At 51.8% G+C, this 21,977-nt stretch overlaps 1 protein-coding gene across 1 annotated transcript; it reads right to left on the bottom strand.

Moving 5' to 3' along the window:
* Nucleotides 1-4,864: 4,864 nt before the first annotated feature.
* Nucleotides 4,865-20,710, bottom strand: LOC105697941 (photoreceptor-specific nuclear receptor). The gene is made up of 8 exons (XM_012421687.1): nt 20,591-20,710; nt 19,687-19,844; nt 16,686-17,097; nt 13,048-13,151; nt 10,355-10,469; nt 6,174-6,289; nt 5,580-6,077; nt 4,865-5,103 (listed from the first exon to the last, which is right to left on the bottom strand). The coding sequence occupies exons 2-8, from the start codon at nt 19,808-19,810 to the stop codon at nt 4,865-4,867; spliced, it is 1,608 nt and encodes a 535-aa protein (XP_012277110.1). The 5' UTR covers nt 19,811-19,844; nt 20,591-20,710.
* Between the last annotated feature and the right edge of the window lie 1,267 nt (nt 20,711-21,977).

The raw sequence follows: 21,977 nt of genomic DNA, 5'->3' as shown, positions 1-21,977 counted from the left end.
ACTCACGGGCTGGGTCGCGCGATCGTATCCTATGCTGTCCTCGGTGGAGAATGCAGGCGACTCGCACACTTCCCACTTGATATACCCACTAGTGGCGGCCCAACTCCCCAACTCATCTATATTTATCCTTTTCCTTCGGTAACAGGTTGCCCATAGGAGCATTTGCTCCTTACAATGCTATTTGAAATTGCGTTCTCTCTTGAATTCTAAATATAGTTGAAACAATTCTCGAGAGATGGCAGTATTATCTATTGCGGAATATTAATGTGGCGCCGCCCCACGGCTAGAGAATTAATCAATGATTTAATACAACGGTAACAAAACGTAATACACGAGTGAACACCATTTTGCAATAATTTTCTATCATTCGTAGTTTTCACCAATCGGCCATTTGTCAGGTGTAAATTTAGTGTTCTGACATTTATTAGCCGGGAATTCCAGCACTCCGACGTGGAAACTATTCTTTCAAATTCATTATCATTTTTTCTAATTGTATCCACCTTGACCATCTTTTATGAAAACGGGACTTGGATACAATTTCAATCGAAATCATTACTCCAATAAGTGAAAGATTAAAATCTCCCAGAGATATGAAATAATTGTGTATAAATCACTGTCGTTTCTCTAAATTGACGAAACGTTTAAAGGTCCAATGTTAATAGAAGAAAACTGGTCGCTCCTCGCAACATCCGTAGTGGTGAGTCCTCGGTATCGAGTCTTTGAAGCTATCTTTAAGTATTCCACCCTTCGCCCTCCTCTGCAACCCCTAAAAAGACTCCGCAGTCCCTTTGACTCGGCGGCTTTCACGGAAGGCTACGTTATGCGAAGATGCTCTTTGTTTAAGCACAAATTGAATCCATCGGATTTACAGGAAGGAAGGAACGAGCCCAAAGTATTCGGTACATTACATCCATGAAATCTCAACATAAGCGGCGCACTTTCTGGAATTACTTCTGCATTGGTGAAATCGAAGATGAGCGTTAATTTTCATATTACCCGACAACTGCATCGTACAGTACGTAATTCTGCCTTATTCAATTTTAGGAAACGAAGGAATTTCCGGACCCGAAACGGGATGCACTCGGCCCATCTCCCGAGGGATGAAACGTCCGCTGGCGTTAGTTCGTTGTTGTTATAAAAGTAATGTTGCGGGGTAACCGCGGTGCCGGTAGTCAGGGTATCTATTGATTTTTGGAAAGAGGGAGGATGCGGATGAGGGAGAAAGAGGGAGAAAGCGCGTGGGGACGAAGGTGGTCGACAGACTGTCCTGACCGGTGCAGGTTCATCCTCCACGGCTCGCCACGCGGATGGAGATGGATCTCCGCCTCGGAGATGGCTCGACGTAAAGGGCGACCATGTTTTCATCCAAGCCCCAGGAAACTCGCCCACTTCGTGCAAAAATTACTTCCTTCGAGGTGGCTCGACGTAAAAAGGGTTTGGTATTTTCGAGAAAAAAAAAAACCGCCTCGTATGCAAAATCCAGATTTCCCTCCCGAGAGGGACGCGTAAAGGTAGGACACGTGGAACTGGTAAAGATTGTCCGGACAGTTTTGGAGCGTTTTGCATGAAATTTATAAACTTTTCTTTTTAACATTGGATCGCTCCTTTGAAGCTTAACGATATTGTGGAGAGGAAAAAGAACGTGGACAAGGTCAAGGGATCGAAATTCACTCTCCTCCTCTCGCAAATCCACCGATTTCCCTGGATGAGAATAAAATGGCGGAAATGGCAGGAAAGTCAAAGGGGATAGATTTGTCCGTGTTTGTATATATTCGAGATGAAGTAGTCGCCCTCTCCTCGTCCAAGGCGAACGGTCGAGTAATCTCCGAGGACGTGAGGAGAGAACGCGATTTCTTAAACGTCAGCTACCCTGTGGATATTCCGGAGAACTCCGACCTAAGGTCCGATGAAAAATTTCCGCGGATTTCCGGAATCGCCTCGAGGGTTATCCCGAATGGACTGGTCCGAAATATTAATCATGTCCCCCCCGATCAAGTGGCGTTCCTTTGGGTAGAAAAACGGCGTTTTATCCCCTCGAAGACTGGGATCGATTTAAGGTCGTTTTCCATCCGCGTGACGCGGTCCGTACTCTTACCGACACGCATAAATAACGCATCGACGGGTTATCGGCTGAAGCCGGTTACGGAAAATATCACATAAGGCAACAAGGACGACGCGTCATTATTTTTGTACCGAGCCAGTCACCTGCCGGAGCGTGGGCGTTTCATTGATAGAACTTGAAAGAAAGGAGCCAGCTTAGTCCAGTCTTGGAAAACGTTTCGATTTTCCCTCCGGCATCGGGGACGGTCTTCCAGTCTTTGCAAATCTTATTCCTAGGTGTCGAGAAATATAAATATCTCCATCTCAAGGCGCGAAAAGTGCGGCTTGGTTGATATTTTAATCCGCCGGGGTCTTCTTAAACGGTTTGAGAACCTTCGCTTTAAAGCCCCACTTATCGAGCGCCTAGTTGGTATGATAATGTAATAAAATAAATGGAGGCTACCTCCCCGCGGTATGGCCTCTCTCGCTCCCTCCGACGCGCCCTGGCAACGTCCGTCTCTCTCCGGCCTTTTCTCCTTGCTGTCCTCCCTCGTCGGTTCCTCTCCCTCTCTCAAGGGGCGAGAATTGAGAAGGTAGAAGGGAATGGAGCTTACCTCGAAAGCGAAATACAACAAGTCCCGCCGCCATTGCTGGGTCACCCTTCAGCGGGAGTTTTGTTGCCGGTAGGGGACACTCCGGAAGGATTCGAGGGGTGGCGGTACCTTAGGGGGTCGAAGGGGAGGTCGAAAACTCCGCCCTCGTCCCGCAAAAGCGAGTCGATACTCCGGGCACCCCTCCACCGTCGACGACCGNCCCGCCACCCACCCGCCACCCTCTGCAGCATCGATATTTGTCGCGTGTTCCCCGTGACTTTCGCGACTGTCGAGACTGTTTCGAGCTGCGCAAAAAATGGCCAGACGGGTCGCCATTAACGCGGCCGAGTCGCGAGATTTTGCCGATCGTTCCCGGAGGCTTAATTGCGTCAATCGGCGCCAAGTCACGGCGTGCTTCCGGTAAATTATCGATGCGGAAGTTTTAATTGATCGAAAGCTCGCTCCTACTCGAGACTTTCGTATTATTCGCGTTGGCCAATTTCTCCCCCAGGAAGTTTCGCGATGGGAAGCTCCAGGCTAGCCCCGGGGGTTGGAGTACGTCTACTCGGTTTAACGAAAATCCTGCTCGATGGGGTTTTTTGCATAGTTCGACGATTGCCGATATTTATTTTTGTTTGCTTTTCGAAAATCGAGCAATTCCTGAATTCTTCCCGCAAGGCGTAGGCGGAAGTCTTCGCGTCTCTTTGCTTCGTGGCATCGATGGCGCAGCCCCCCGGTAAAAGCGAGCTTTCTCGAGGCGTTGTAATTGAAAAGGCATTAATGTCCTGCCCTTATTTTACCGTTTAACTCCCCGGCGACTTTGACAACTTAAGCAGCCCCTTAAACCTCGCTCAACTCGGTGTAATTTATAAGCGCCGAGGGTACCGCAGGGACCGTCAAACTGCCATGTGGCAACCCCCTAGGGGAAGTCAGGGATTACACGGCGATAAATAAATATGTACGTTTATACAGGGGAGATACCATCGGATTCGGCGGGCATATTATTACGGGGGCACGCGTGAAACCTTTGATTTTACGGGAAAACAAACAACTAAACAAGGGGTCCCAGTTCGAGCGTTTAGACCGCCATAGCGGGCCAAGTTTTCCGACGAAATCCGAATCGGTGGTTTTCCGCAGCCAGGAAATGACAACGAAATTGTCGTACGTGGATTTTATTACGAGGATAGACGCAATAGTTACAGGATGTATTTACCGAGGAGGTACATACGATTCTTACGATATATAACGGTATCACAACACGAAGTGTGCAGGGTGATCAGAGATCATATAGAAGTACCTATCGGGGAGTGGTGTTGACAAGGAATTTTTACCGAGACGAATCCGTCGGTCGGAATTCAATTATTACGAGCGAAAACACGCCGACGAGACTCCGATCACCCTGTACTCGAAATATTCGTCAATACGTCGAGAACTAACGTCCACTAGATTCTTACACGGTAAATAAATACGACGAGCTTAACGATATCTTCGATAGGTAGATCGTTTCTGGTCAGTTAGATGCCATTCGTTTAATACTTAAAAAGTACGTGAGTTGTGCTCGAAAGATCAGAACTTGAATACAATCATATCGTACACTGGTGCTCGAAGGAAACCGAGGTGGAGGTCCTAGTCACCGAGCGTTGAAATCACCGATCGGGATTTCGAGGACCAGAAACGAAAAGACATCCCGATCGGTAGTCATCGACTAGTCAAAACTCTCCGGACAACGAGAGCGAAAGCGTGATTCCTCGCATTCCCTTAAACTGATAAAAATGCCCATGTAAATTTTCCATAATCATTGGTTATTTCAATCCCACGATAAATGGCAATAAAATTACGTCGCCTCGGCATTTAAGTTAAGTTACAGAAACTTATAACGTAATGCCCCATCTAATTCAGGTTTTTCTATGCAAACCTTCGTATATGGGGTATGTAAAAATGTATGTAAATTTACATGGGCATTTTCGTCAGGGTGGGAATGATCCTGAAGACGATTCGCGGTTCTCCGTCCCCGGCTACTCGAGGGAACGGCGGTCGCGGTGTAGATATATATATATACGTGCTTTCTCGCAAAAATGAAGAAAGTGTACTTTACTGGGCTAGAACTCGTTATCTCTTCCATTATCACCCACCCGGGTGTCGGCCTCGATCGCGGGACTCCGATATCGATCGATCCGAATTTCGCGGGTCGATCGATCGAAGCGTCGACGTAGTTCTTCCGGAAGAGCCGATTAATTCTTGTACATGTCGCATAGAACCTTTTCCATAGGAGCGTTGCCGATAGTCCTGTGAAAATAGATCAACTCCACCCTTGACGCGGGCACGGTTCTCAGCAACGGAAGCAACAGCAACAGTCGGCCGAATCTGGCAGGGCTGCCAGGATGCTGCGTCCTCGCGTGCTGTCCCAGCATCACCTGGGCCTGGTCCTGCAGGTTCTCTATCTGACTGGAGTCCTTCAGTCCGCGTGTTTCTGTGCACACAAAGAAAAACTTGAAGGCGAGAAACGATGGCAGTCTCTTCCCTGCCCGTTCGAACCCTTTTACAATTAATTATGCCGCTCCCTAACAAGGAGCAGATGCTCGCCTCCTGAAAACTTCCCCGGGAGCGAATCGATTCCTGTAACGAGTCTCGAATCCAAATCTCACGGAGGAGTATCTTCCGTTGAAACTGGAGTACCTTCGATCGTTATAAACGGTGTACTAAGAGTACGCACTGTTCATCCTCTGAAGGGTAAGCCACCCCCGAGTTACCAGTCCAAGAGAGATTCCTTTCGGCGTTCAATATCATTCGCTAAAGTCACGCTCGCGTCATCGGTATCATCGTACCGATTTATGATACGCACGTAATACCCCACTTTTCATCGTTAATACCACATCGCGGTGTTCTTTCTAAGCGGGGTCAAAGGCAGCTTCTCCCGCGTGCGTAGGGAATAGCCCACGTGCTTACCAGGCCGGAAGAGCACGATGGCCTTCATGCAGGCGAACTCTGCGGGGTCGACCATGACGGCTTTGTATCTCTGAAGAGTGTCGTGAAGGTGCCTGACGTCAGCAGCCACCTGATTCGGTTTCCCGACCACGGGGTGGTGCATCCCAGGGTGCGGATGCTGCTGCGGGGAGAGGGTGAGCGCGGTCAGCTCGGCGGCGCTGAAAAGTGGCGATGATTCCAAAGGGAAGCACCATTGCACCGCGTTCAGGAGGAACAGCTCGGACCATGCCTCCTCCAGCAAGATGACCTGGTCCCGGAAGGGCAGGCTGGCGAAAGAGGGCAGATTCTTCGCCCATTTCACTGCCATGAAGAGCAATCGCGCACTTGTCTCGTACACCGTCTCGGCACTGGCCGGGGAATACAAAGACGGAAGGACCGGCGGCAATTGGTTGCATCCGCTTCTTTGGGGGGTCAACGGTTCCTCGTTGGTCACGTCTATGCTGTCTTCGGACGCGTTCCCTGTGCAAAGAGAACCGCGCGTCCTTCGGTTAGCTTAGGAATGAAAAAATAGGGAGCTTCGGAACGGAGAAAATGCCGGAAAATCTGTACACGCACCATCGTCGACGTCTTGACGGGGTGGCGTCGCCGCGGAAGCCGAGTTGGGCGTCGGAGCGACGGATGGCAACGGCAACGGCGTGGTGTATCTTGCCATCGCCAGAGAAACGGGCGGGCTGCACAGAAATTAATTTCGAAATCCTAAATATTGTCTTCGATGCCTGGGAATTTCGTCGGTGTCCCGAGGATTATCGGTGGGGAGCTTGGAGGAAAATCGACGGAGGAGATTTATAATGGAAAAAGTATACAAACGCGTCACTTCGCGTCAACGGGCTGACGCAAGCGAGCCGATCGATCTCCGCAAGGTGGACGGTATTATATTAAATTAACGTTTCATTCATGCGACAAGGAGGGTTGGACGGGGGGTGGCGGGCGTTTCGATACCCGAAGCCGCGACGCGCGTTCCTCTCGAAAGTTCATTCACGCTTCAGAGATATCGATCTACTTTTTGCTCTTAATTCCTCCGGTACGCCTGGCACAATCCCCGACTCGAAGGCCTCCTTCGAGTTCGACCGATCGCCATCCTCGCGATAAAGATTCCTACCCGATATCTCGCGAGGACCGACCGCCAACTTCTGGGAGTTCCGTGGATTTTGTTTGGGCGGCTAGCTGTCAACGGCGCGATTTGATGCCTCGATTAAGGCCAGAGAGGGTATTCTCTAAAAACTTATGAAGAGTCGACCAGGGAAGAGCGAGTCGCGTGTCGCGGAAGTCCCATCCTTGGTGGAAATCCATGCGCGGGAACGTCTTGCTCGAAGCTCGCCGTCAGCCGATCCGAAGCGATGACGACCGTCGATCGCGAGTCCACGTCGCGACCTCGTCGACCGCTCGTCCCGACGCGTCGCGACGTCAGGTACCGGCCGACGACTCGGATGGTCGTCCCCGGCAGCCAGAGCTTCGCCGCGAGTTACATGGAACTCTGCAAGAAGCAGCACTCGCGTCCACTTCCGGTCATCTGCGTCACGTTGCCCCGCAGTCTGGACTTCGCGACGGACAGGGTCAAGATGGACGACTGGGCGCCGATCCTGAACGCCCTGTCGCTGGACAGCACCCTAGAGTCCATCAGTATTCGCAGCAGATACCAGTATCGTCAGCTGATCGAGGACGTCGATTCCGAGCGGAAAGCCCGCGCGGCGGGCAAGGCCCCTGCGGCGATGACCCGCTTCCTCCTGGAGTGGTTGTCGCACAGCGTGGCCCAGTGCGTCCGAAATTCGACGTCCTTGACGTATCTGGAGCTGGAAGGCATCCCCTTGCCCATAGACTGCGTGGCCGTGCTGTGCATGGGTCTCTCCGCCACCAGCAGCCTCCGACATCTTTCACTGCAGAGGTGTCACATAGGCGACGACGGATGTCAGCTGATCTGCCGCACGGTGGCCGACGCGCAGAGCGTGAGGTCGCTGAATCTCAGTCAGTGCGACCTGACGGCAAAGAGTGGCTCCGCCTTGGCCGCTGCCCTGTCCAGACAGGAGCTGTCGCTGTATCACGACACCTGGAAGCAATCCTTGAGGTATCGAGAGCCCAATCTGGAGGCCATGCCCGGGTTGAGGCGATTGACGCTGAATTGGAACCCTCGTCTGGGGGACTCGGCGGTGAACGAGATCATCGACGCCATTAGGAACAGCCTTTGGCTGAAGGCGCTGGACTTGCAGCACTGTGGGCTGACCGAGGTCATCGGGAATGAGATCCTCCGGATGCTGGACGACAACGCCGTGCTTTCCGTCGTGGACGTCAGGATGAACTCCTTGGAGGAGCAGACGGTTTTAAGGATAACGAGGAAGCTAGAGGCAAATCACGGCCCGGGGAAGTCGGAGTACTCCTGGCTGAATCTGGCCGAGAAGGATCGCAGGACCTCGTCGGCGGGTCCTAGAAGTGGACAGCCGGAGAAAGAGGTCGGCAAGGAGGTCGTTCAACGTCCCAGGAGTGCGGTCATTGCGCGGAGCAAGAGATCCTCTCAGGAAGTGCAGGTTCGCAGGATTCCGCCGACGTCGGGGTCGATCAAGGGTCTCAAAGCCAAGCCACCGCTACCTCCCGGTTTAAAGAAGGACTCGGAGGGTGGGGTCCTAAAAAGCGATGTTCCGCGGAAGGCTTCTCTCCATCTGGATCTTCGGTCCCAAATCTGTCCGCAAGGTCCTCGAAGCAGCGAGGACCTCCAAAACGAGGAGTCCGCGGTCGAGGACTTGACTACGACGGACAAAGTGGAAGTCGGTGGTCGAGCGGAAAAAGGTGAAGAGCGGGCGCGGGAAGAAGGGAAAGAGGAGACCAACGAAAAGATCGAGCAGATACTTCGGCAGCTGGTGGAAGCACGGGCCAAGCACGACAAACTTCTTGAAGAGATCAAGCGCAATGATCTTCTCCTGGAGGAGGAAAGGTCCAGGAGAGAGTTCGCGGAAGCGAAACTGCGCAGCACCAGGAACAACCTCCTGGAGCTGGAGACCGCGTTGAAGGAAAAGGAGAGAGAGACCAGAGGCTTCCTGTTGGTCAGCCAGCAGTCCTTGGACGAGATCTGCAACTCGTTCGACAGACTCTTGGAGATGCTGGACAGCGTCACCAGAAATCCAAACGAGCGGACCAAGGAACCGGAAGAGGATTCCATAAGAGCTGGACTGAGGAAGCGAGTGGCCCTGCTGATTCGCAAGACGAAGTCGGAGAACCTGAGGAGAGCCTTCTATTCTTCGGACTACGACGTAGATTCGGCTGTTTTGGAGTCCTCCAGGAAGTTGGCCAAGTCGGAGTGTAACGTCCGGTCCGTGTTACCACCGATCGCTCCGGTTCATCTCGAGAGAAACATCGGAGACAGTCCCGACGTGGTTTCGCCCACCCTGGAGAGACCCTCGTCCCCGGATGAAATCAAGTTAACCTCGTCACCGGGCGAACGAGCTCGTGCCATTTTTTCCCGGATCATTAATGGCGACTCGGTTCTCGACTTTGGCTTCCACGTGGGCTAACGTCTCGGTGCCATGGGGTTTCGTATGGTTTTTCAGTGGTCCACTTCTATCCGCGGTTTATAGTGCACGAGAAACGCAAGATGGGCGCAGTGCGGGAGTTCGAGCGTTACGTGGTCGGAAATTACGGAAAAATCTGCAGTCGTCAAGGGGCAAGGGTCTTTACCGCGATCTGCAAATCCTCCGAATCTACTCGGCTCGTCGAGACTATTTTTAAGGGTGCTCCATATTACTGGCCGAGATCCCTTTGATAAAGATCCCCCGACCCACGCTCGAGCTTCTTCGCAGCCGCTGTGCGTTCGAGAGAAATTGTTTATACGAGCATTTTTCTTAGCCGCGTTGTATACGAGCAATAAAAGAGACCTCTTCTCACTTTGTAAGGGAGAACGCCTTCAAACTGGCAGAACGGAACATATTTTATTCGAATTTATTAACGCGACTCCATTCGATCTCTCGATCCTTTTGGGCTTTCGATCCTCACGAGACTCGGGGACGTTTCCTTCGAAGGAAAAACGTCCTCGAGATGGCCAGCCGAGATGGCCTTGCGTTAGCGCTTCCACCGGTTCATCCGATATCGGTTACGTCGCTTTTAACGTTCACCCCTTGGCGCTCTATGGATTTCCGGTTAGCCACGGCTCGACGAGCGGCTACGCGGAGTCTCGCGGCGTTGGTCAAAGGTAATTTTTCACGATGGACCCGCGAGCAAGGGCTCGCCGCGCCGGTGGCTCCCGATGTTGAAGATGATAATGCTGCCAAGATCAAACGTGGTAACGGCAGTTGCCCCTCCGTTGTCCCAGGTGCTCCGGGTCCATCGATTCCATTGTTGCTTCAGCTTCCTGTCGATTGGTTCGAGCCTCTATCGGTGCTCCTCTTGCTCCCGTTGACGATCGATTTTTCCCGATAGCGGATATTCGCGTCTTCTCGCGAAGCTTCCCACCCCGAATTCCCTCGAATCGAAGTCTGGTCTGCTCTCGAGATGCTCCAGATTTTGCGTTGCAAGGGACTCTCTTCTTTCTAGTCTACATTATATCAATTTCCCCTATTACATCCGTAGGGACGGTTAAAAAAAATTCAGAGCAATTTGTAAAGTCTCGAAACGTGCATCCCCACCATGGTGGTGGGAGTAACGAGCACTTACGATTATTTTTCCATCGTTGTCGGGGTAGTTTGGGGGCTCCCAGCGATGGTCGATTTTGATGTTTATAAGGGGAATGTAAAGTATTTAGATTCCGAACTTACCCGAAGACCCCAACGGCCACTGCGGCCTCGCGAAGCGCCCTTTCCTGGTCCATCTCGACGAGAGCTTCCGGTCTTATGGTCGCCGTGTTCCTGGGTTGGCGTTCATTCTGCACCGCTGGGAACATAAATGGGCGGCCGTTCCATAACTCGAATTTGTTCTCGACGTAAGAGGCGGGGTCCTTGGGTGCGTCGACTTCGCATAAATACGATATCGCCGAAAATATCGGAGCTGGACCTATCGAGCCCGCCTCCCTTTCGTCAAGTTCACGTAACGCGGTTGCGTCACGGGAACGCGTGCGACTGACAGGACGAATTTAACGGACGTCCAGAAATCAGATGCATTGTTTGTTTCCACGTTAGGTAACCTCCCATGAAAGCGGGCGAGTCATTTTTCCGTCGATCGAGGCCGATTAATTTCGCTCCACGGGGTGGAGGCCAAGTCTCTCGCGAAATTGGTCGACGCCCCGATCGGCCGGCCGGATTTCCGGCATAAAATTAATGCTCGTCCCGAGATTCGTTTACACGGACCGGAAGATGGGCTGGAAAGGATAATCGAGCGGTTACCATTTTTCCGTTCGGACGGGGCGTATTTATAGAAGACCGTAAATATGTTGCGGGGCCCCGTGATATATGCACCTCGGGGTAATACATGACGCAAAATGCATCGCTCGGTCGCATCGGTTTCGTTCGATGCAAATTCCCCGGTTTGATAAGGTTCGCAAGGTTCGAGAGAATTTATTAATGTATCAATTAATCGGTGCCAATTAAGCAGCGGAGGCGCGTCGTTAATGGAAGGTAATACATTTTAGCAGTTTGCTGGCGAAGGTCCTATCATCGTGGGCATCGGAAGGATCTTCCGCGATCAAACGTTATCGATCGCGGCCAGTAATCGGATCGAGGAATTATTAGGCAGGGTCAAAGGGAGAGACTTAAGTTACCTTTTCACGTGCAGCGATCAGCTGGACGCGGCAACGGCAAAAGTGACGTGATCGATGAATCCACGGGCACGTGAACGAATTAGTTCCCATACACGTGGACCGATCGAACCGTTTCTACCGTGGTTCGTTTAATTTTGTTCTATCCTCTTTTAATAGGATTTTTCCTACGTCCATTCTCTGCCAGGGAAAGATACGAGTCTCGCGTCGCGTCGGATCGCGGGATCCGTCGAAAGGGTGCAAGTTTCCTCGTAACTCAAAGCGACGATTCCGGATCCATGGACCCATAAAGCGATCGGCAGGATTAGTCGAGCAACGGTAGAAGCGAGGCAAATTGGTGCACCGGTCGGCGTCGCTGGGCAAAAGTGGTCCGGTTTTCCGGGTCTTTAAACCTAGCTCGGCGTCCTCGCGCGGCATAATTTCGTAATAATAAAAACGTGCCGGTTCGCTTTAGTTTGTCCGGTAATGGGGTTCCGCGGGTCCGGCGGGCCCTTTGCGGGCGCCACCTCTTTTTCTCTCGCGACGAGCCCACGAGATAAACGTCCCGGCGGCCCTCTTCTCTCTCATTTGCATGAAACGACTCTCAGCGGGCGGTCTATCCGCGATGGGCTCAAAAGTGCGGCGAGACGCATATCTGCGTACACCGCCCCTGCATACGTTTATTTCCTCCAATTAACCCTTCGGGCGTCGGGCCACGCGACCGACGCTAACGACCGCAGTGTTTACCGAGCGCACGAAGGACCACGTGCACCTCCACCGAGACGTGGACGCCCTGCGTCGTCCTTTACCGTCTTTCTGGTCCATCGTTACCGGATAACGATCCCGCGGGTCAACTCGGTCTCCCCGAACACATCGGATGACGTTTACGATGTTTATTACCGCCCTTTGTACGGGGAACAACAGGGCCGCCGGGAAAACCGCGAAATGCGGAGGGTGGTGGAATCTCTAGAGTTGGGTCGATCTCTCGATTTCGCGAAGGGTTAAATTTTCTCGGGTTATCTGGTCTCCCTCCACTTTGCCCGGTATTCCGGATCCTGCAGTTTTTCCCCGGTCTGAAAGTCGTCGCTCCTGAATTGCCCGTCATTTCTGGGAACGACGCATTTCGGGGAGGAATTCTCGTACCAGGGGTGGCTATGGGAGTCGGGCGAAGGAATCGGTACCAATCGATCGTCCTCGTCTCGAACTTCGGGATCGTTTTCTGCCCCGGTGTGGCAAAGAGGGCAAACGCGAAGGGTGGAGCCGGAACGCGAGGAGTCCTTCCTGGCACGAATTACCGTCTCGAAAAGGGGAAAGGATCCAATCCGTCGATTGCGAAATCAAGTTCGGCAATAAGAAAGTTAGCGCCCCGCGAAACGAGAAACGGCGGGAGGGTAAAAGAAAGGAGCGTGCCAGGTGCGCCCCCGGTTTCGCCGGCAAAAGCATTAAGAGTTGAATCGAACGCGGCCCAATGGCTTCCACCCTCGCTTATCCGCTTCGCCGTTTGTGCCCTTATCCAGTTATTTATGTCGCGAGCATAAAGGGCCATCGCCGAGTGCCCCCGGTTCTGATTGATTCGCGTATTACGGCGGAAACGGATAACATTGCGGGATCCGTAACTCCTTCCTACGAGACAAAGATGTCTCCCCGGACGGGGCCTCTCCGTCTCGCGTTTCTTCGCCGATAAATGCTGTTCGGAATGAATGGAAATCCAGCCGGGGAAGGCGCCCTAGGGTCTCCGGGATTTAATTTCCAAGGGCAGTTCGTTAGTTCGTTACTTACCGTCTTTGTTCATGCCCTTCTGCATGCATTTCCTCAGACGACACGCTTGGCACTGGTTTCGATGGGCCTTGTCGACGACGCATCTACCGTCGCCCGCTTGACACCTGTAATTGTAAAAAAAGAATACCCGTAACGTATCTCATATCGTGATCGGTACTCGGCTAGAATGAATCCTTGCGTCGTTTGTCGACGAGCGATATGATTTTACGCCGACCCCGTGGAGGGCCGAAGCCACCGGCGTCGCTTTGACTCCCTCGACGACGAATCCTCCGGCACTTGTCGAAAATCCGAGTGGAGTGCTCGGGAGATGGCGTTAAATTCGATTACTTTCATTGTTGGACTAACCCCGTTATCCCTTGCGCGCGGCGCAAAGAGGAGGCCCTTAAGTCACGTACCTTGCCCTTATCCTCTTAATCTCGGCATATCCCGACAGGAGCGATTCGAAACTTCGACGGAGCTTAGGCTCCGCAAAATGGATAATCCCGAGGACCCCCCTTGGCGCTTGAAATTTCCGGATAAATTTATTTTCGTGACGGAAAATTGCAACGCGCAGGGCCAAAGATCGAGAACGAAGACGGAGATATTTTTGTCGGAATGAAACGACCGCGATTGAAATTAGTCGTTTCAGGGGAATTTTCTAAGGGGGAGAGCCTCGTGGTCGACGCTCTTTTCCTCCCAGTCGATAAAAGGACTCGCGGTTTTTTCTTCTCGGGGATCATTTTCGCGGTCAATTGGTCTCCGGAGGGCATTAGCGCGATTTCCAGTGACGTCAGTTAGAAGAAAGAGTTCGAGTGGTGGAAAGGGCTGATTCACAGAGGACTATCTTGTCCCGGGGCGGTGAACGAGGAGCACGACGGGGTCGGTGCGTGGCGTGCCGGCGGGGGTCGCACAAATTGATTTGCGTTCACACCCCACCGGAGACTGCAGACTCCGCTCACCCTCCATTCACCCTTCAGAACCACATCATAGATTTATTTACGCATCTCTCCGTTCTTCCCGGACCGGCATTGTTTGCTTTATCGAGTTACGCTCCATATAACCGGAAGCATGTGCCGCTGGTTATCGCGCCTCATTATTTGGACTTTAATATTCCGACCTCCGTGGGAGAATTCCAGAGTATCGTGGTTCTTCTCGCGCCGATTGTCGGAATTTTTCCGAAGACCGGCATCTACCGAGACATTTTGACAAGGGGTACGCACCCGGCTTGGATATCCCGATCGGGCACGAATTTCACGTTTGTAATTTCTCCTCTCGCTTTGGTCCTACTCCAACGACTTCGTTTCCCCTCGGCAAAGTGCCGGCGATATATCCCACGTAACTCGAAACGGACGCGTACATTTTGAAAGTGCTCATACGCCGCGCCGCGACGTCCGCGTTTCGGAGCGCGTAACGAAGCCGCGGTAATTTAGTCGTTAAAGTGTCATACGAGCCGAATACGCGCGAGAGTACCGATTGGAATTATCGAGCGGCCATATCGGCATCGGATGAGCATAATTGCATCTAACCGATCCCCGGTAGGATCGGGGAGAAGAGCGGAAGAGCGGCGCGGTTCGTAATCCTGCGATTGTGGGCGCGCGTCGCGGCGCGGCGCGTCGGGACGCATCTGTCGCCTCGACCCTGCGACGAGCCATCAACCCTCGCCCCGACGGTAATTGGTTATCTGTGCGAAGGCTCTTCAGTCTTTACCGTATTACAGCCATCTGACAGGAATAGATCGTCGAGAACGGAAAAAAGCTCGACCGGCGATCGGCCTGGATTGGAAGTCCAAAACGACCGCCGCTCGAAATGCCGGCCCGAAGGGCTCGGAAAAAAATACGACCCTCCCTGGCTGGATTAGAGCGATTAAAAAGGTATACAGCATATTAAAAAGGACCCCGGTTAGGTATAAACGGGACGAGCGGCGGACTTGGCCGTAAAGGAACGGTTGTTTCAGAAATGAAAGTCGCTTTTTCTCCGCTACTTTCGGTCATACGTATTTCTTTTTCACTTCAAAGGGAATTTCTGTCCATCCTTTTCGTTGACGATCGCGAATGGCTCTTCGATGCTCTCACCGAAAGGTTTCGATTGCGTTTAAGGGGGATCGATAGGTTGACGCAATGCCGAGATGTAAAACGCGGTGAAAATACGGTCAGAGCACTTTTCAGTTATTTTTATGCCTACGGGAAATGAAAGTCGCCTCGATATGAAAGAACGCGTCTCGTCGAGTCACCCTTCTGGGGGATTTGCGTAACGATTGACCTTTGTTAAACGATAGGTAGGGAATTTCTAAACGGTCCGGCTTGCAAACCTCCGAGGGTAAGATCCTTGATGATTTTTCAGGGTTTTATAAGTCTCGCGGATAAACTTTTGTCCGTTCTTCGCACATTTGGAACACTTTGGCTGGCATGAGTTATGCCTCGATCGGTTATTATTATATATGTTATTATCGTTACGTAGATGGGTATTTAGATAGGATTTTCAAACGATTGTAATTTGCATCACAACGCGTTTCCTCGCTTAAATCTCCTCCGAGCACGCATCGGTTTAAGATACACCCTACGTGCGCAGTCGGTACGCAAGTCACGTATACACATTTTTCGAGGGTTGTATTAATCGAGAATTAAAATGACGTTAATAAATAGATATTCCCGCATTCGATAATTCTATCCGACGTATTATACCATGCAGTCGGCGTGCCGGTTGTAATTTACAAGCCCGATTATCGGGTTTTATTCAAAATTCAATATCGCGCCACAAATGAATATGCCCACGGATTCCCAGTCCGAATTTCAAAGGCACGGCTAATTCGATACGACCGAAAATTGAAATATCCAACGACGAATAACGCCCTGTACAAGTAATATATTCAAGTCCATAATTTGGAAAAAAAAATATCCGATCAAAGCGAACCACTATTGTTAAATTTGCAAAAACTGTTTCCACGGTGGAGGAAAAAAAAAATACTGCAAACTACTCGAACTTCCGTTTTATTAATAGCTGGTCTTAGCGAAAGGAGGATCGTCTGACCATGCTCCGACCATTTTCTCTTCCCTATCCCCAGGGGCCGTTTAAAGGCCTGATTTTTTCAGGCCGAGCCAGAAAGCGCGATCATTTTTCAAAGGCTTCCACTCGATGGGTCGATGGTTTCACCATCGAGTCCTCGACCACGTATCTCCTCGAAATCCTCGATGCAGGTTGCCATTCGCTTAGACGAGCGCGCACACCCTCGAAGGCTCGATCGGTGCAGAAAGCGATTCCGGTTGAGAGGGATTCGATGGAGATGGATAGTCATTCCCAAGGGACGAGAATGGTTCCTCCAACGAGCCGTGGAGCATTGGCATCGAATCGGCGCGGTGCACCTACCGGGTGCACGAGGCTCGCCGGATTCGCATTATTCCGGCGCATTGTTGGTGGTATTAGGATGAGCCTACTCGACTTGGACCACATGGCGCCACGGTGGTTGGTCCGTGCCATCTCGCCAATGCACCCTGCTCTCTTTCTCTGTTTTTCTCGTTCCCCCATTCACCGCGCTAGGTCAGGTATCAATTCGATGAATTTATGAATTTCGCCGACGACTAAACCCGATTTAGATAAGTCCCCCGCTTTTCGTCATATCCTGGAGGTTGGGAAATTTCGGAGCAAGGAGCGTAGGTTCTCACCTGTAAATCAGCTTCCGGCGGACGCTTCTTTTGAAGAAGCCGCTGCAGCCGTTGCATGCCAAGATCCCGTAGTGCTTTCCCGAGCTGGTGTCGCCGCAGACTACGCAAATTAGTCCGAGACTTCGGGGGGACTTGCTGCCGTGTTGGGGCTGTTGCTGCTGCGGAGGCTGCGGCTGTTGCTGCTGTTGCTGCGGGACCTGTCCCAGGAGATGAGGATGACCGTTCCCGAGAGCGGTGAGGTATGGCGATCTCGCGAGGGGGAAATCTGTCGGTAGTCCGCGACAAAGAGGTACCGGACACTCTTGCACCGATCTCGATGCATAAGGATCATGATTGGATGTTGGTCCTGGTGCACCGATCGGACTGTAACGCTCCGGTAGTCCCGGGGAGATGACGCTGCTCTCTCCGGAGTCTGCAAAAAGAAAGTGTAACGCGGTGCTATAGTAATCCCAGTTACGGTGTCTACTAAAGTGGTTAATTTTGGACGGTTAAATTTAACCGATTAATTTTCTCGATTAAAATGAAGCGAAATAAAGGACAACGAGATAGCGGATAAATCCGGTATATTTCCGAGGAGGCGTTCGAAGCCGGAAAATCCTCGCATGTGTGGGCTCTCCGATCGCGATCGAAATGCAATTTATCGAAGCAATTCGCTTCCGCTTTGCGGGATTGCTCCCTGTCGGCTAATCCGAAAAATCTCTTCCGCCTATGAGATGCGACCCACGGGCTGACCAATCCTCTCCCCTTCCGAGGAGGAAAGCGTAAAGAGGAGCTACCCTTAACACCGAACTCCATTGATTTATTAAACCCAGGGGTAGCTCCACCGCACTGGCCTGCGAATTAATTGCATTCATTTGTCGCGCAAACATTATGGATTGCCTCCATACATCCCAGGATTTCTGGAACTCGGTGCGATCCAACGGGATTGACAATTACCGTGATCGAGAGAATACGATTATCCCTCTCTTTCGAATACCGCAATTATAGCAATTTCCTAGCATTCGGCGTCCTGGGAAAATTCCTAACAAAATTCCGTTCGAGAAATTTTCCCCCTGTAATAAATATTGCACCGCCCTTATCAATCTAAGCATCGCTCCACCATCTAGTAATATCGGTTTTACGTTCGACTCTCTCGAGACATTCGAAGAAATATCTTTTTTTCCATTAGCAGCCGGGCTTACCGAGGATTTCGGCAGGTTCGCCTGGGCAAACAGCATTTACATCGCGAAATGAGTTTGGAAAAAGCTCAGGAAGTAGAGAGTTACGCGTCAGGGGCCATTAATATGTATAGAAGGCGCATTCTCGAGGGGAGGTGTCAGCGGAGAAAAGTAAGGAACCGCCCTTCGGAAGTTGGACCCTTTCGAGGGAGGAAGCTCTTCGGAGGTCGAAACGTCTCGAGCCGAATGCGATATCAAGGCAGACGCCATCGAATCACCTTCGGCACCCTGTCGCACCTTATCGGTCAAGCTTTCCCCCAAAGTCCAATTCGACGGAATCGCGTTTATCGCTTTATCCGTTCCGACTGAAAGTTAGCTCGCCCCGGACGCGGCCTCGAGGCTCGACGAAACTCCATTGAAATTTCAATGCCCCCGTCTATCGACCATAGTGCCATTAACATCGAAATCAGGCCGATATCGGCTCCGGATCGCGTTAACTCGAAGGGGATTACGCGACGGAATTTGGTTACACCGAGCCGCGATAACTCGTTAGTTCGGTAATCGAATTCCATCGAGTGCACGGTTCTTTGACCGAGAGGCTCTTATCATATCCCTGCTGCATCGAATCGCCACTTCTCTTATCGACGGTACCATTGGTTTCATTTCCCAATAATTGAGAAAATACAGAATTTTTCTTAGTATGTCTCGAGGGGTAGTTTCAAGTGATGCACTTTTTTGCGAATTTGTTGCTCGTTCGAGTACCGATCCGGAATGGTAATCGAGGTCGCATCTAGGAAACCGAATCGCGGGTAATCCTCGCGCGTTCGGGCAGCCCCTAATCCGGCAGGCCCCGAGTTAGGTTAAATTTATTATTAATTGACCCGGCGTGAGCGAGAAACGCGTAATCTCGAAAATACGAGGCCCCTTTGCCATTTCTCATAGCGCCTCGCCCCTCCTCGGGACGCCGTCGCGCCAACCCCCAATGATCCCGTAATACGGGGCGCAGGTGGCGCCTTGAAACCCGCGCCATCCACCAGCATTGATATGCTAATGAAATTTGACGCCCTTGCCCGGCGCCGGCCTCCATATCCACTGGCACACGGACGAGGATGCATAATTTTTTCTCGTTTAACCCTGCGCCGCATTCCGCCCCACGGGCGACAAGGATTTGATTACTCTAATGGCGTAACGTCGTTCCCGGGACCGACGAAAACCCTCGGTATAAATCGCTACGGAGAATTGCACGCTTCGGGGTGGAGTGCGAGTCGATACGATCTGCTGAATCCGTCAGAGTGTCCGATCACCACGCACTAGGGGAACGCGATGCGAAAATTACCCCCAAAAAGGGTTCAAGACCTCGAGAGGGGTGGGAATTCGAATTTCTCCTTCCTATGAAATTCTTCGGATTAAATAATTTGGCAGGTTGATTCGATCCTATCGGGTGTTGTGGGAAAATATTGTAAATGTATGCATAATTATGGTCGTTATCGGGTTGGTGGGAATTTCAGAAAGATTTTTTTTTATGATTTTTCAAGATTTTTATTCCGGCTGAAATGTTCTATCGGTGGATGTTTAAAGAACTTGGGACTTATTTTAGGGCTCATTAATGGGAAGAACTTTTTAGATGATGTTCAAGACGGATTTATTGACGGCCACGCCCACTCGGTGGAATTTTCAACACGACGTAATCGATTGATAAAGTCTCTGGGGATCAAGTTTGATTTTTATTTTCACGTTGCGGTCAAATTGGGCGTTGCAATTGTTCGAATGAAAAATATGGGAGGGTGGATGTACCGCTGTACTTTATGGAAAAGGATTGTTTCGAGGGACGGTTTGAGGCTTACCGTGACGGATACTTATGGGGCTCACGGGACTTCGGGGATGTTCCGAGTGGGTTTCATTTTGTTGTTGCTGATGTTTATGATGCAGTTGCTCCTCCGTCGCGTCGACGGGCGCTGAACCGTTCATGGTTCACTCGGAACGTTGTTAATTTGGCGCACACCTGAAATTAATAGTACAATAAAAATCATACCGTTGCCGCACCTGACGTCTCGGGGCGTAAATTTAAATTTTTTAGTTGTCCAAACATTCCGTTTGACGTGCCATTACACCTGTCATAAACGACAGCTTAGTAGCACAACACTAAACGGAAATATAATTTATTCTGCAATTTTCTTTTTATAAATTTATGTTGCTAAATAGTCATAGGAGATCGCGTTTGTTATATCCGACGGTGACGTTACGGCCCTCCAATAGGATTTTCGCGATTAGACAACAATTTAGATGCGCACTAAAAAAATTTTTTATTTTTGTCACAAACGTTGCGTCGATTACGAGAAATTAATTACGCCACGTTGCACGTCACGTCACCCTAATTGTTTATTTATCGGCATAAATGATACCCTTGGACGAGGTTTAAGACTCGACAAAATTCGGCACAGATCCAAGATTTCCCTAAAATTTCACTTCTCAAAAAAGAAAATCACCGCGCACCCTGTAATAATTCGATTTCTACTCACTCGCGATTTTTTTGAAAATTTAGGAAAATGGGTCTCGATTGCAAGATCAACTCCGTCCAGTTTCCGCCCTCCCGCGATTCTCGAATTTGAACACCCAATCGCTGCACTCTTCGCGTTGTCGCGAAAAAATTTCCTCCTCTCGGATTCGCGCAACCCGGGGAACTTTCCGAGTAATCGCGGCCGTCGCGTCTCGTCGGCTCCGTCGCGACGAGAGGAATGCGTCACTTACCGATTCGTCGGAGCGATTCCGTCGACGATTAGGCCCTGCGATAGACGTCGAGGCCGAAGACGAGGCTGAAGACTTCGACGGTCCGACGTCAAGTCCGACGGAGGAGACGCGTCATCCCCGTCGGCCTGGGGGTCGTTGGTCACGTCTCCGTCCCGTTACCGGGGTCCGTCGACGGGGTCCGACTGCGAGCGCCCTGAGCGTCGGCGACAGCGACGTCCCGACGGGCCGGCGTCTCGGTGCACCCGCGATTGGTCCGGAGGTACTTTTGAAGGCGGGATCAGGAGGCACCGCGGGAAAAACAACAAAAACGGATACGAGGATTTAACCTATAGCCGCTACGTTTGACGCGGCGCCGGCGAGCGTCGCGGCGCCTGCGCACCCCCAGTCGACGGGTGGCGGGACGCCCGACCTCCCCTGCCGCCCTCGACCCCCACTCGATTACAGCCCCGGATCGCCGGTACCCGGCAATTGTTGATCGTTGGCTGCACCCAGCCGCCCGGAGGGGGCAGCGGATCGTCATTGGTACCGGAACCGGGACCGGATACCGGAGACCGGATACCACCATCGCGACGCTCCTCCACCAGGGAAAGGACCGGCGACTCGAGCAAATGGCGACCGCCAGAGGGGCGAGCCAAGGAACTCCCCAGGGGGGAGGGTGGTTATCATTTTTCGATTAATGCCTCGTTACCGCCGCTCCTCGCGTATCTTTCTCACTCCTTTCCCTGACTCGCGCGGTGCCGATAATTCGGTAATCCGCGACAAAGTCGCCTCAAAATCGTGAGCCTCGAATGCCAAATACCGGGGACCGGTGATTCCGATTCGTGGATCGACTTTGGCATTCACGATGCAGGACAATGTTAAAGGGGATCGATCTCCGAGTTTATCGCCCATCTCGGGGATTGGACCCCGTTAATTTGAGTCGGAAGTGCTTTCTTAATGCGTTTCCTGCATCGAGGAGCTTCGGATGAAATTGCCGCACTTCCTTGGCGATTTAAATTTATGCGAGCGATGGCAGTCTTTCGATAGAGAGGTCGATAGGTTCCCGGAGCGGTCCGGATCAGAGGCTCATCGGTCGAAGGATCGCGGCGATAGGGGTAGAGCCTGCGCAGGGAGGTGCGCAGAGGGCGATTCCGCGACTTCTGAGGGATATTCCCCGCCTTGGGTCCTGGCGAGAGAGCGAACGGGGCGCGGGGGTGCGTCCGCCATGCTGGATTCCTACCGTCGACGACCCTGCGGTTTTCTCGTAATCGGTGTCGGGGGTAGCGACGCCACCCCTACCCGGGGCGCGACCACGCCCCGGCGTCCGGCGCACCGCCAATGACGTCGCGACGCTCTGACGCTACCGTCCACCAATAGCGTTACCATCTGACACGCTCTTTCGCTCGTC

This window comes from Orussus abietinus, unplaced genomic scaffold (assembly GCF_000612105.2).
Source record: "Orussus abietinus isolate OABI.00-Male unplaced genomic scaffold, Oabi_2.0 scaffold1, whole genome shotgun sequence".
Taxonomy (NCBI): Eukaryota; Metazoa; Arthropoda; class Insecta; order Hymenoptera; family Orussidae; genus Orussus; species Orussus abietinus.
The sequence above is the reverse complement of the archived record's forward strand: the minus strand, read 5'-3'. Positions and strand labels throughout refer to the sequence as shown.

Coding starts and splice junctions, on each gene's coding strand:
- LOC105697941 (XM_012421687.1), bottom strand. CDS start 19,810: ATGAACGGTTCAGCGCCCGTCGACGCGACGGAGGAGCAACTGCATCAT. Junction 17,098..19,686: donor CCCCATAAGTATCCGTCACG/GTAAGCCTCAAA, acceptor TTCTTTTTGCAG/ACTCCGGAGAGAGCAGCGTC. Junction 13,152..16,685: donor CGCCGGAAGCTGATTTACAG/GTGAGAACCTAC, acceptor TTACAATTACAG/GTGTCAAGCGGGCGACGGTA.